Source organism: Marmota flaviventris, chromosome 19 (genome assembly GCF_047511675.1).
Source record: "Marmota flaviventris isolate mMarFla1 chromosome 19, mMarFla1.hap1, whole genome shotgun sequence".
Taxonomy (NCBI): domain Eukaryota; kingdom Metazoa; phylum Chordata; class Mammalia; order Rodentia; family Sciuridae; genus Marmota; species Marmota flaviventris.
Window position 1 is genome coordinate 39,171,847 of NC_092516.1, and position 12,552 is coordinate 39,184,398.

At 47.8% G+C, this 12,552-nt stretch overlaps 1 protein-coding gene across 9 annotated transcripts in view; it reads left to right on the forward strand.

The window, feature by feature from the left end:
* Prkar1b (protein kinase cAMP-dependent type I regulatory subunit beta) overlaps nt 1–12,552 on the forward strand; it is a 136,065-nt gene that overhangs the window by 11,214 nt on the left and 112,299 nt on the right. For 6 of the 9 annotated variants that reach the window (XM_071605380.1, XM_071605379.1, XM_071605378.1 and 3 more), the window contains 3 exons: nt 1,505–1,644; nt 2,884–3,013; nt 5,202–5,402. In XM_071605380.1, coding sequence (XP_071461481.1) covers nt 2,996–3,013; nt 5,202–5,402 — 219 coding nt within the window. In that variant the 5' untranslated portion in view covers nt 1,505–1,644; nt 2,884–2,995. Of the gene's footprint in view, nt 1–1,504; nt 1,645–2,883; nt 3,014–3,962; nt 4,023–5,201; nt 5,403–12,552 lie in introns of those variants that run through there. The other 3 variants (XM_071605384.1, XM_027922778.2, XM_071605385.1) reach the window with 3 other exon arrangements.

Below are 12,552 nucleotides of genomic sequence, written 5' to 3' on the forward strand. Positions count from 1 at the left end.
AGAGGAAGAGCCAGGCCTGGTGGCACATGCCTGTAATCCCAGCAACTCAGGAGGCTGAGGTAGGAGGATCTCAAGTTCAAAGCCAGCCTCAGCAACTGAGCAAGGCCTTAAGTAACTCAGTGAGACCCTGTCTCTAAATAAAAATACAACAAAGGGCTAGGGATGTGGCTCAGTGGTCAAGAGCCCCTGGGTTCAATCCCCAGTACCAAAACCAAAACAAAACAACAACAACAAAAAAAACAGCAGGCTGAGGATTTGACTCAGTGTTTAAGCACTCATTGGTTCAACCCCTGATACAAATGATAAAAATAATACATCTTGGAGATGATTTAAAATTAATTGATGCAGGGCTGGGTTTGTGGCTCAGTGGTAAAGTGCCTGCCTAGCATGTGTGAGGCCCTGGATTCGATCCTCAGCACCACATATAAATAATAAAATAAAGGTATTGTATCCAGCTACAACTAAAAAATAAATATTAAAAAATATTTTAATATTTTTATTAAAATATTAAAATATTTTTAAATATTTATTGGGGGGTGACTATGATTGTCTAGTCTCAGCCTCTCCTCCCCTCAGTCCCTCATATTATCTACTTTGATTTGAGCATTCAGTGGCCTCTTCCCAGTAAAATTCTCAGCCCAATAAGTGTCAGCCATTGTAGTTTGCAGCATCTCTGTCCTTTTGCTCAGTGAGCTTACGTGCATTGAGCTCAGGGGTGGAACAGGGATCTGCACCCTGGACATCTGCCAACAGAGCCTGTCTCAAAGCACCAACTCTGCAATGTCTCCAGAACCCAAAAGAATCCATTTTCTTTTGCACCCAGGAAAATATTTTTTTCTCCTTACCATGCAGAGTGAATAAAAAATAAGACAAACATCTTCCATGTCTACTTTCAGCATAGCGAGGGAGACAGGAATTAGCCCAGCAGCCTTTCATGTAATGTAGTAGCTCCTGTGAGAGAGCTTGGTGTGTCCCTTGGGGTTCCCTGCCTCACCTGGTGGTGCCAGGTGCCTTGGGGGAATTTCCTTGCAGAAGGAACAGCTGAACCTTGGGGAATAAGCAGGAGCTGGCACAGAGTTTGGGGATGGTTGTGAAGCCAGATTTACAGATAGGTAGTTAGTGTAGTTAGGTAAATCGGGTCTAACATGGAGTAAGATAAAGAAAATGGAGACCATTATCAAGAATGGAGTCCAGGAAACCAGAGCAGCACTTGGGGAAATTGAAATGTTAATGTCCCCAAGGCCCCTGTTAATGTCCCCAAGGCCCCAATGCATCCTAAGGAACTGTTAATGAAACAGCTCCCAGTAAGCAGGGAGGTGCTAATCAAACCACCTCAGGCCCAGATTACTCCTCCAGCCCACCTATCTGCCACCTTTTGGCCTTCCCACCTGTATTCTGTCACTGAAAGATAGAGGGAAACAAGACACAAATGTGGGAAAACTAAAAGAAGACCTTAGCTATAAAAAAGGGAAGATCTCACCCTTCCACGGATTCTGCCTTTCAGGTCCCCTTCTTCCCGGGAGAAGTCTTTTCTGCTGTCCTTTAATAAAGCCTTCCACTTTCCACTCTACACTTGCCTCTGCTTGAAGGACTCCTTAGCGGTAAACATCAGTAACAGTTGGGCTTTGAGAACGTGGCTTTGAGGTAAGACTTTGCAGGCCTTGGTCACTATGAAGACATCTCATCACTTGATGAATCCTGTAGTCAGGTCTAGGATTGAAGTAAGAGCCTACAGAGCTGGGAAATGTGATGATAATACTATGAAGCATTTAGTGTAAGTACTCCCCTGTGTGTGTGTGTGGGGGGGGCATCCTTGTATAAGCATAATTAAATTACTGGGACTTTTGAAGGGTCATGAAATCACCAGTTGCATGTTTTTAGTAAAAGGATGTAGCTATTTGGAGTCCTTAAAAAAGTCAGAATTTGTCACTGTTCAGCAGGGTGGCAGCCTACTGTGAATGATCCACATGGTTTGATGAGCCATGAAGATGTCCCGTGAGGGACATTCTTATTATCCTCAGTTAAAGGCACTGGCCACCAGTCACCCAGTTAGCTCCCCTACTTCATCTGGGCTCGCCGAGTCCCCTCCCTTTGTATTGTCATGGGTTGTGTCTGTGTGTGGATTGTGCACATCCGGTCTGGGGAAAGATCCACTTGGATGTTTTCACTTGCAACCAACAAAGTAAAAAGCCAACCAAATTTAGCAATAAAGGTTATCAATTCACGGGGAGCCCAGAGAAGAGTTTTGGGGATGGTTTTTAGGGTGGTTCTGGTTTGAACTTCTGTCTCTGCTTCTGTGTACTGATTTCCTCCTTGGGGATCCACCAGTGAGTGGGACATTTTGAAACCATCTGGCCTTACTTCAGGCACAGCAGAGGGCAGCAAGAGCCTCAGGTTATGGGTTATGTAGAGGTCTGTAGGCTGGGGCACTGCTACAACAGAAGTCTGGCAAGGGAGTCTAGGTAGGGCTTGGGGGGGGGGGCACTGAAATAGGTAGTTGAGTTGCCTGGAAATGTCCCAAGTGAGAGACTGGAGGGAGCTGCCCTCATGGTGGTATGAGGAGATGGGCTCAGGAGAAGCCACAACCTAATGAGGTCAAGGGGCCAGGTTGTTAAAGGGCCAGGGGCAACATGATCCAAGAGGGCTCTGCTGGGACAAAGCAGCCCCGCAGGACTAAGACTCATGTGGGGGTACCCCAAGATTGGAGGGCTGTCCTTTGAGGTCAGCCAGAGAGAGTCTTCCACACTCCCCTCCCAGGGAACAAAGCATGAGGAGGTGCCTGTAGGGGGCAGTCCTATGAGAGAAAAAACTAGTCCTAGAGCACCAAAGCCAGTCCACCATCATTGCCAGGCGAAACCTACTCTTTCTCATTCTTTTTGCCAGGCTACTCTGGAGGAGCCAGAAGGAACTGGAGCAAGGGGGTGGGGACTCCACTGCTAGTCCGCAGCAATTCCAAGTCCAGCTGAGCTGGACAAGGATTTGAGTTGGTTGTGGGATGCAAGTTTTGATTCAGGTGAGATGGGGACTTAAATTCTGAGAAAGACCCATTCTTACAGCCTTTGTCCATAGCAAGAGTGTCAGCCTGTGATGTGAACAGGGTGTGGGGGACACACTGGAGGGCAAGGGCTGGGGATGTGGAGCTTCCTGTTTGACCCCCTGCCTGTGGCCTGTTCATTTTAACTTCACACTAGCAGAAAGAGGCTGGGCCAGGGCCAGTCCTGCTGGGGAGTATGAGCAAGGCTGGAGATTCTGCAGAGGGCCTGTGGCCAGGTGAATGGGGCAACAGGTGATATGAGACAACTCAGAGTTGACAAGTGAGTGTGGTGGACAGGTGAGTGAAAAACAGATGGGGTAAGACAGGTGAATGTGGACAGGAGGGTGAAGATGGAGAGTAGCTGTCCTCAAGACCTGAGCGCCACACCCTTCCTCCTGGTGTTTAGACCACTCAGGAAAGACACAAGTTTCTTCCCCAATCTGGTAGATGGGGCAAAACATGATGTTGGGCAATAGAAAATTAAGGTCAATTCTTTTTCCTGCTTGCTGGGATTGTGGATTAGGAAGTCGCTGAGGCTGACCCCTCCCCCGCGGGGTGATAGCTGCTCACACAACAGGTGGGGGTGTCCGGGCCACCACCAGGGTCCCCTGTGCTGCAGCCGACGCCAGGGTCTGAGTACTGGGGAACAGGGGACGAGGGCGGCAGTGGGGGCGGGCCTGGCCGTGCTGCCCGCGGTCCTGTGGGTCTGTGTGTCCAGGCTTGTGGTGCATCCCTTGCCAGCCCAGGGAAGGGGTCCCGGGATGGGGAGGGGGCGGGGCGGGGGCGGGGATGCCCAGCCCGCCAAGGGTAAGGGGGGATCGCGGGTCTGTGGGGAGACGGGCACTCGCGATGTGCCAGGGTGCAGCCGGCCGCGCGCGGCGGGGGCGGGCGGAGGGCGGTGCCGCTGCAGTGCGGGGACCCGCTCGCCGCGTCCCCGCGCCCCGCGTCCCCGCGCAGCCGCCTCCAGCCTCAGGCGTCGCGCATCCAGGTACGCAGGCTGGGGTGGGGTCTGCGTCTGGACCTGGACTGTCCCGACCTGGGCCTTCGCCGGGGCTGGGAGGCCCACCGGGAAACGCGGGCATTTGGGGACCCACCGGCCGCGGTGCCCCCGAGGAGTGAGTGAGGCGCCAGAGGTGGAACTAGGCCCGCGCCCCGGCTCCGGCCTGGATGCCACATCACACTCGGGGGGAGGGGTATCCCTGCTTTCTTCCTCTTTTGGGGTTCAGCGCACCGTATTACGGTCTGGGGATCCCCGCCTTCTCTTGGGCTCCGGGGCACCCCATCATGGTGTGGGGGTGTCTCTCCTTGCGTCCTCTCTTGGGGCCCGAAGCATCCCATCATGGTCTGGGGGTCCTCCACTGCGTCCTGTCTTGGGGTGTGGGGTGCCCCATCACCGTCTGCGGGGGTGTTGCTGCCAGCGCAGGTGGAATCTGGGGGGCCTTCCTGGTGGCTGGAAAACCCTGGGGGTTTGGCTGGTGGCCTCAGTCCGGAGGCTGGTGGGTGGACCTGGCTATTGTGACTTAACCCTGCGCTGGGCGCACACAAGCCGTTCTGGCGCCTTTGGCTAGAGGCTGCTATTGTTCTCTAGTCCCCTCAGCCTGGCCCCCAGCGGGGGGCTTCCGCTGCTTCTTTTCCCTTTCTTTTCCAGGCTTCCCCACCTTTTGATTCTCACTGACCTCCCCTCCCCCACCTCCTTTATCTCTCGGAGGACCCCTCCAACTGAGACCCCAAGTAGTGACAACATTTACATTTCACACAGGTGTCCTTACAACCTGGAGGGTGAATGAAAGTGAGACCATATTAACCCCAGGCTTGGACACTGGGAGCACCAGGCACCCCACTTCTCCCACCTCAGATTTCTCAGAGAGGCAAAAGGGGGCTTTGGGTCACCCATAAGTTCTATTTGAATCTTTTCCATCCCCACAAAATCTGTTCAGAGGTAAGGTCTTTGTGGCTGTTAATAAATTAAACAATTCATCCAACCCCCCAAAATGAAAGATCTTTGACAAATGCAAAATAAATGACATTTTCTGTGTTACACGGTTCATTGGATTTGCCCGCCAACAATAAAATCTTATATACTGTGTGCATGTTTGTGAAGCACAGCAGTGCAGCCCGGGTCTCCTCCAGCTCCTCTGAGGTTCATGTGGTTTTTTATTTTCCTCAGCGGGAAGAACAAGACGCTCTGACCATGGCCTCTCCATCCTCTTTCCACTTGGAGGAGGAGGACAGTCTGAAGGGGTGTGAGCTGTATGTTCAGAAACACAGCATCCAGCAGGTGCTCAAAGATTGCATCGTGCACCTCTGCATCTCCAAGCCTGACCGCCCCATGAAGTTCCTCCGGGAGCACTTTGAGAAGCTAGAGAAGGTCAGTGACTTCCAACCTGGGGGTGTCCCTTTGCAGGTGTCCTGAGGTGGAGTAGTCATAAGCCCCTCCTTCCTCCTGAATGCCAGAAGGTCGTCCTGAGGATCTTTCTGCAAGATGGAAAGAGAAGCCCATTTGGTCTGATCCTAGCTTGTTTGGTCTCAGGTTCATCCTTGGGCGTTGTCTTCCTGGCCACAGAATTCCTCCCTTCTACTTTCAGGGGATTCAGGACTCCCTTGGAAGATGATCCATGTTTTTAGGTAGTTCATGGAGTTCCCTGGCTGTTTTCAGCTTGGGGGGATGGAGGTTGGGACCAGGTCTAGTTGTAGATGCCACTGGCATTTTGGATAAAAGAAAGTAGCTCCAATTACCCCTATGAAGCGGGTCAAGTGGGGTGAGGTTCCACATCAGCCTGTACCACTGAGACTTGACAGTCATGGATAGAAACATACTTCAGACAAGGGAGAAGCACATACCTGCTCAGCTCTTTTAAAAATTTTTTTTTCTATTTTTTGTGCCTCAAGGGAGTGAACTCAGAGCCTCATGCATGTTAGGCAAGTGCTCTACCACTGAGGCACATCCCCATCCTTTTTATTTTAAGATTGGGTCTCTTGCTAAGTTCCCCAGTCTAGCCTTCAACTTGGGGTCCTCCTGCCTCCTCCTTCAAAGTATCTGGGATTACAGATATCTGCCGCCATACCTGGCTTCAGCTCTTCGGAGAGACCCCTGTCTTCCATGAATGACACCCCTACCACTTACTGGCCCGCTTCTGAACTCTTCCTGGGCAGGGGAGATTGTATATGAGACCCTATGGCTTTGTCCTGTGGTTTCTTCTTCCAGTCCTCATCCCCCATTTCTTACCCCAGACTGGCTCTAGGTGTCATGTGAGATTTCCTCTCCTTGATATTTGGTTGCAATTTAACTGTCCCTTGTCCCATGGGGATCAAGTGGAAATGTGGGCAGCCCTGTTCATGCAAAGATCTGCTTTTAAACAGCAATGAACTCTCAGGTCCTCATCCATGATGTGATCACATTGCCCTGATTCAAAGGAATTAATTTGTTTATTCCCTTGAAGATAATCCATCCAAAATTTATGTATTTGGTGCTAGGGATCAAACCCAGGGCCTCCTACATGCTAGGCAAGTGCTGTACCACTGAGCTACCCCATCAAAAAATATTTATAAGCAATGCAGCCTATTAAAGAAAATTTGAGCAGTTCAGAAGTAGAAATAAAATCTTCTGCAGTTCCCCCGCTCCTTCCCCCTCAAGTTCTGTGCTTTTTAAAATCACAGTGTTTTCACTCCTGCATAGTCATGTTGCAAATGTGCTTTTATATTTTGCATTTCTCCATTTGTCATCTGCTCTTCACAGACCTCATTTTCAATGTCTGCGTAATGTTCTTTTGAGGAGATAAAAGTTTTCGACCTTGCTTTCATGATTGGTAATTGAATTGTTTCCAGGTTTTTTTTTTTTTTTTTAAGTACTAAAAGTTATGCCATATTGACATTTTCACCCATAGATTTTTTTTTCCCCTGTACATAGTGTTTGTTTAGGATGGCCTTCTAGGACAGGAATTCCTGGGTGAAGACAATCCTGTTGATTCTGTGAAAAGCTTTCCAACAGGGGCATCAGTTCACATTCCCACCATCAGAATAGGACTGAATTTATCTACACTCACCAACTTTGGCTGTTTTAATTTAAAAAGATATTTCTTGCTTGCTTTCTTGATTTCTTTCTTTCTTGATTTCATTCTTTCTTGTTTTCATTTTTTTTTCTTTCTTCAGTTGATAGGTGAACACGGTCATGTGGCCTTAGCTCATCTTTCTTTGGTTAGTCATGAAGTCATTGTTTTGTTGGGTTCCCAGGTACAAAACCAGAGAACTGGGGAGTGGGGAGGAGGTACTACCATTCCTTGCACTTTGGAAGAAGGAGAGCTGAGCAGGCGGGCCTCTTCCTTTCTCATCTCAAACCACACTTTGTCATGCTGGTGTCACTTGCTTGGTTTGCTCACACGTGATCCCCAGCCAGGTTGCCAGCCTCACAGGACATTAGTTTGAGGCATGATTGGATGCAGGGTCCACCAGGAGACCTAAGGCTGGGCCAGACTCCTGGCTCTGGCCTGCAGACATTTTTGGTTGCTACACTGGGGGTGGGCTTGGCCAGCCAGTTGTTATCCAGTAGGTAGAGGTCAGGAATGGGAGCAAGACAACCTTTATGACAAGGAATTATATGACCCCCAAATTCCAGTGGTGCCGAGATTGAGAAACTCTAGAATTGAGTGGGTGAGGAACTCAAGATCACCGGCATGTAGGGGGGCAGGACCCAGTGGTGGCAAGATTTGGAGAGTTGAAGGTCAGGGGCGAAGCCAAGTTTTTGGCCTGATAAGGAGGACACAGAAGGGAACTAGGTGAGTATGAGTTTGGAGCTCAGTGGGTCACCTATCAGGGAATCCCAAGGGCAGCTGGAGCTCCTAGTGGGAAAGTGTCTGAGACAGAGGGCAGTAGAAGCCAGGGAGGGGGTGGGGCGCAGTAGGTGTGAGGCTGAGGTGATGGGGTCCAGGTAGGATGGAGGTGGATGTCCGCTGGCAGATTGAACCTGGCAGTGAGAAAAGTAGCTTGGAGCTTCAGTCTTGGTTGGGCAGAGCCACTGGGTGGAGGGTACACTGCTGAGTAGGAAGGGGCAGGACCGAGTGTGGAAGATCAAGGCTTCTTGTTCTGGATGTGATGTTTGAGCTATTAAGGGGCAGCTGACTGTGAGATGGGCGCTTATGGGCAGGGCTGGGGACAGGGTGGAAGACTAATTGCGACACTTGCCCTGGATTTCCTGCCTGACAGGTGAGGGCTGAGGTGCGAATGGGGTTGGGTGCCTTTCCAGAGTGAGGTGGCCACGGGACCTTGTTTTAGCCCTGGTTCCATGTTGATGATGTGCCCATCACAAATTGGATGTGCCTTATTTCAAATGCCTGGGCCAGAAATGTTTGAGATTTTGGATGTTTGGACTCAAATTGCTTTTATTTATTTATTTTTAAATTTATTTCTTACATACATAACAAGAGTGGAATGCATTACAATCATAATTCAAATTGCTCATATTTAACAATAAGGGAATTACATGAGTCCTTTTCTGACCATGGTTGCTGGTGGCTGCTGCAAAGTACAATAGTAATAAAAAATTACATTCGCTAAAATTACCCACACACATATGCATCTGTACATTTATACTGAAAAGCACAAAAAGGTCCCCAGAGAACTTACATTACTTAGTAATGTAATTTTTTGTTACTGTTTAGTTTGTACTGGTTGACTTAGGAACGACCACGGAGGGGGCAGCTTAAAGACATTTCCCCTTTCACAGTACAGAAGGGCAGAAGTGTAAGATCAAGAGCAAGGCATTTGCAGAGCTGGCTCCTTTGGGGGGCTATGCAGAGGTCTCTTCCAAACCTTTCTCCAGCTTTTTTTTTTTTTTTTTTTTTCCCGTGGTTGCTGGCAGTCTTTGGTGATCCTTGGATTGAAGAGAATCTTCCATGCTGCTGACTTTATCTTCACACAGCATTTTCCTGTATCTGTGTCCAAAGTGTCCCTTTTTGTGAGGATACTGGATTAGAGCCATCCTAATGACTCATTTTAACTCAGTGACCTCTGGAATACAGTCTCCAGGGAAGGTCGCATGCTAAGGCCTTGGGGTGAGGACTCCGACATGTCTGTTCTGGGGAACACAGTTCACCCGTCATGGCTGCCTCTCCAGGCATCTTTCCAGAGCTTACCACCAATTCATTGGAAATATGTTGCAGGTTGTCACCTGTGGTACAATTTCCCTTTTGTCAAAGGTAATGCCAACAATAGCGTATTTATGTGCAAAAGAGAAATCCAAGGGCATACATCCAAACTCCCACAAGGCAGGGCTTATTTTGGCTTTCTTTTTCTGCAATAGCTGGTAAGTTCAGGCTTTTGAGGTGTTTTGTGAATGTCTGAAATCATATGCCCATTTTTGTATGGGGGTGCATTTTATGTAGGAGAATGTCCTTTTGCTGTCAGATCAAGCGGATCTGAGATGCCAAAGTGAACAGCACCCAAGAGAGTCGTAAAATCCCACAGGAATCCCACTTCACAAGAAATGTCTCCAGCCAGTGAGAAGCAGTGGGACAGAACCAGGAAACTCATCTACTCCTGGCTAGGGCTGCAGCCCCACAGGGACAGTCATCGCCCGAGCTACCCACCCCTGCTCTTCCCCTTAAGGTCAACCGGGCAGAGCTGTAGGCAGGAGCAGGAGGGATGGAGGTTTTTCTCAGCTTTTATCACAAGCAAGGTGCATATCTATGAGATTGATGAAGCTGCCTCTCATAGCCCAGCAGGATGGCCAGGCCTCTGTGTCCTGCCCAAGTCAGTCCAGCCAGATACCTGACGCTCAGGCTATGGCCAGTGAACTCTTCACCTCTGGCCATTTAAGAAGGTCCAGTTATTTTATGGTGGAGACTTAAGGAGTAAAAATTTTTTTTTTTATTCAATGGCAAAACACAGCCCTGAAACTTTCCCACCATGATGGGGGCTTTCTGAAGATTGCATAAGATGATAAAGTCATCAATCTTTTTAATATTGAATTTTAAACGCTATAGAAAAAAAGATCCCTCCATAAAAACTCACCTCTTGTACACTGGCCTTAAGTTCTCTGAGGACCTGTTTTTGCTTTTCAGTATAAATGTACAGATGCATATGTCTGTGGGTAATTTTAGCAAATGCAATTTTTTGTTACTATCGTTCTTTGCATTAGTATTTATTTTAGTTGTTGATGGACCTTTATTTTATTTGTATGAGGTGCTAAGAATCGAACCCAGTGCCTCACACATGCTAGGCAAGTGCGCTACCACTGAGCCACAACCCCAGCCCCTGCAGAAGTATATTTTATTGTTGTAAAATATACAGTGCCATTGACCATTTTGGCTTCACAGATTGAGTACACTGAGTTACATTCATATTGTTATGCCTCCTTTTTAGTAGCCTGAACCACCATGTCAGATTGCTATGAAATATTCCATGTGGGATGCATCATGATTTTCATCTTCTTTTTGTTGGTGTCTGATTGATGGCTTCCAAAGGTTCTTTCCTTCACCATCATGCTAACGAACTGATTTAAAGGAAGCGTGTAGGTGCAGGTGGCTCAAGAACAGGCTCTACAGCAGCGCTCCGCTCCATCCAGCCTGGAGTCCCTGCTTCCCCATGGAACATCTCCCAATGCTGGTTCAGCTGTGACTAAAAGATCTGACCAGAACAATTTTAGGGGAGGAAAAGTTTGAGGGCTCACAATTTCAGAGGTCTCAGTCCTTAGAAGTCCAACACCATTTCTGGGGCTGAACATCATGGCAGAAGAGTGTGGCAGAGGGAAGCAGCTCATATGGTGATCAGAAAGCAGAGAGAGAGAGAGAGAGAGCTCTCCACTTGCTAGATACAAATATATACCCCAAAGCAACACCCCCAATTTCCACCTCCTCCAGCCACATCCTACCACTTTAGTTACCACTCAGTTAATCCCTGTCAAAGGATTGATTCACTGATTGGGTTAAGTCTCTCACAGCCCAATCATTTCTCCTCTGAACCTTCTTGCATTGTCTCACACATGAGCTTTTGGGGGATACTTCACATCCAAACCATAACATGCCTCAGGGATGGGGCTTACCTGGGGAGTCCCCTGAATTTGGAAACCATATGAAGTTCACTGAGATTCCTGGTGACCAGTGCTACAGACACCATTCTGGTGGCATAAGCTGAATACCTTGGCTTCCTGGAGTCCCATGGTCTTGGAAGACATACTTGCATGGAATCAAACAGTTGTCCACTAGAACTCAGAAGACCCATACTCTGGGTTCTGAGGAGGCCAGGGGTATGCCAAGATGAGAGAGCTGTAGTTCCAGCCTTGAGGGTAGCATTTGATACATGGGCAGATACAGGTGGTTGTCCAGGGGTGGTGAAGATGATCTGGAAGCATGTGTGCCATACATTGAAGCTAGGGGGTTGGCTTTGCCTTGGGGAGGGTGGGCAGAGACACTTCACAGAGGAGAGCTTGAGTGGACACGGTGACTATGTAACATTGGCCAGGAAGGGGTAGAATGGAAGGGCTCTTTGTGCAGCAGAACAGCCTGTGCAGATCCCAGAGCCTGTGGGGTGGGGAGGGGTGAGCCTTTTGGGGCAGGGCATGGAAGGCCTAGCCTGTGGGGCAGGGCTCTGTCCTAGTGGTGCTGGAGCCACAGAAGGATTTGACATGACCAGATGTCCTTTCTGCTTCTGTTGACAATAGTATGAATGACATTGGTTGCTTTTTTGTTTTTTAATATGTTGATTAAAAATAAAAATGTTAAATAAAGCAAACACAAAATTTTAGCACTGGGTTTCAAGTTTACATAATCTCTCAGGTCTTTCGTAGACCATAATATGGTCTCAAAGCCTGTAGCTACAATCTCGACATTTTCTCTCATGCCTCAGTTTTACTTTATTTTATATTTTACATAATTATATAACATCTACATAGATGGAAAGGAGTTTGGCATGCATTTCAAGTTTTTCACCCAAAGGAAAGTGCACTCTTAAAAATAAAACTACTACAAAGGAGTTTCACTTTCTGTAAGAATTCTGCCCATTTATTTATTTATTTTGATTTTTAAAATATTTTTATTTTTTAGTTGCAGTTGGACACAATACCTTTATTTTATTTATTTTTATGTAGTGCTAAGGATCGAACCCAGGTCCTTGAATGTGCTAGGCAAGCACTCTACCGCTGAGCCACAACCTCAGCCCCTTATTTTGGTTTTTATTAGTTCTTTTTACATGATAGTAAAATTCATTTTGATATATTTATACAAACACAGACTATATTTTATTCTAATTAGGACCCCAATCTTTCAGATGTGTAAGATGGTGGAATTTACTGTGGTGTACTCATATATGTGCATAAGAAAATTATTTTGGATTCTCCACTGTTTTTTCTTTTCCTACCCCCCATCTTCCCTTCATTTTCTTCTCTTCTATATCTCTTCTTCCAACCCCTCACCCCCATTGTGGGTTAGCTTCCACATATCAGTTGAAAACATTTGACCTTTGGCTTTTGGGACAGCTTATTTCACTTAGCGTGATAGTCTCCAGATCCTTCCATTTACTGGCAAGTG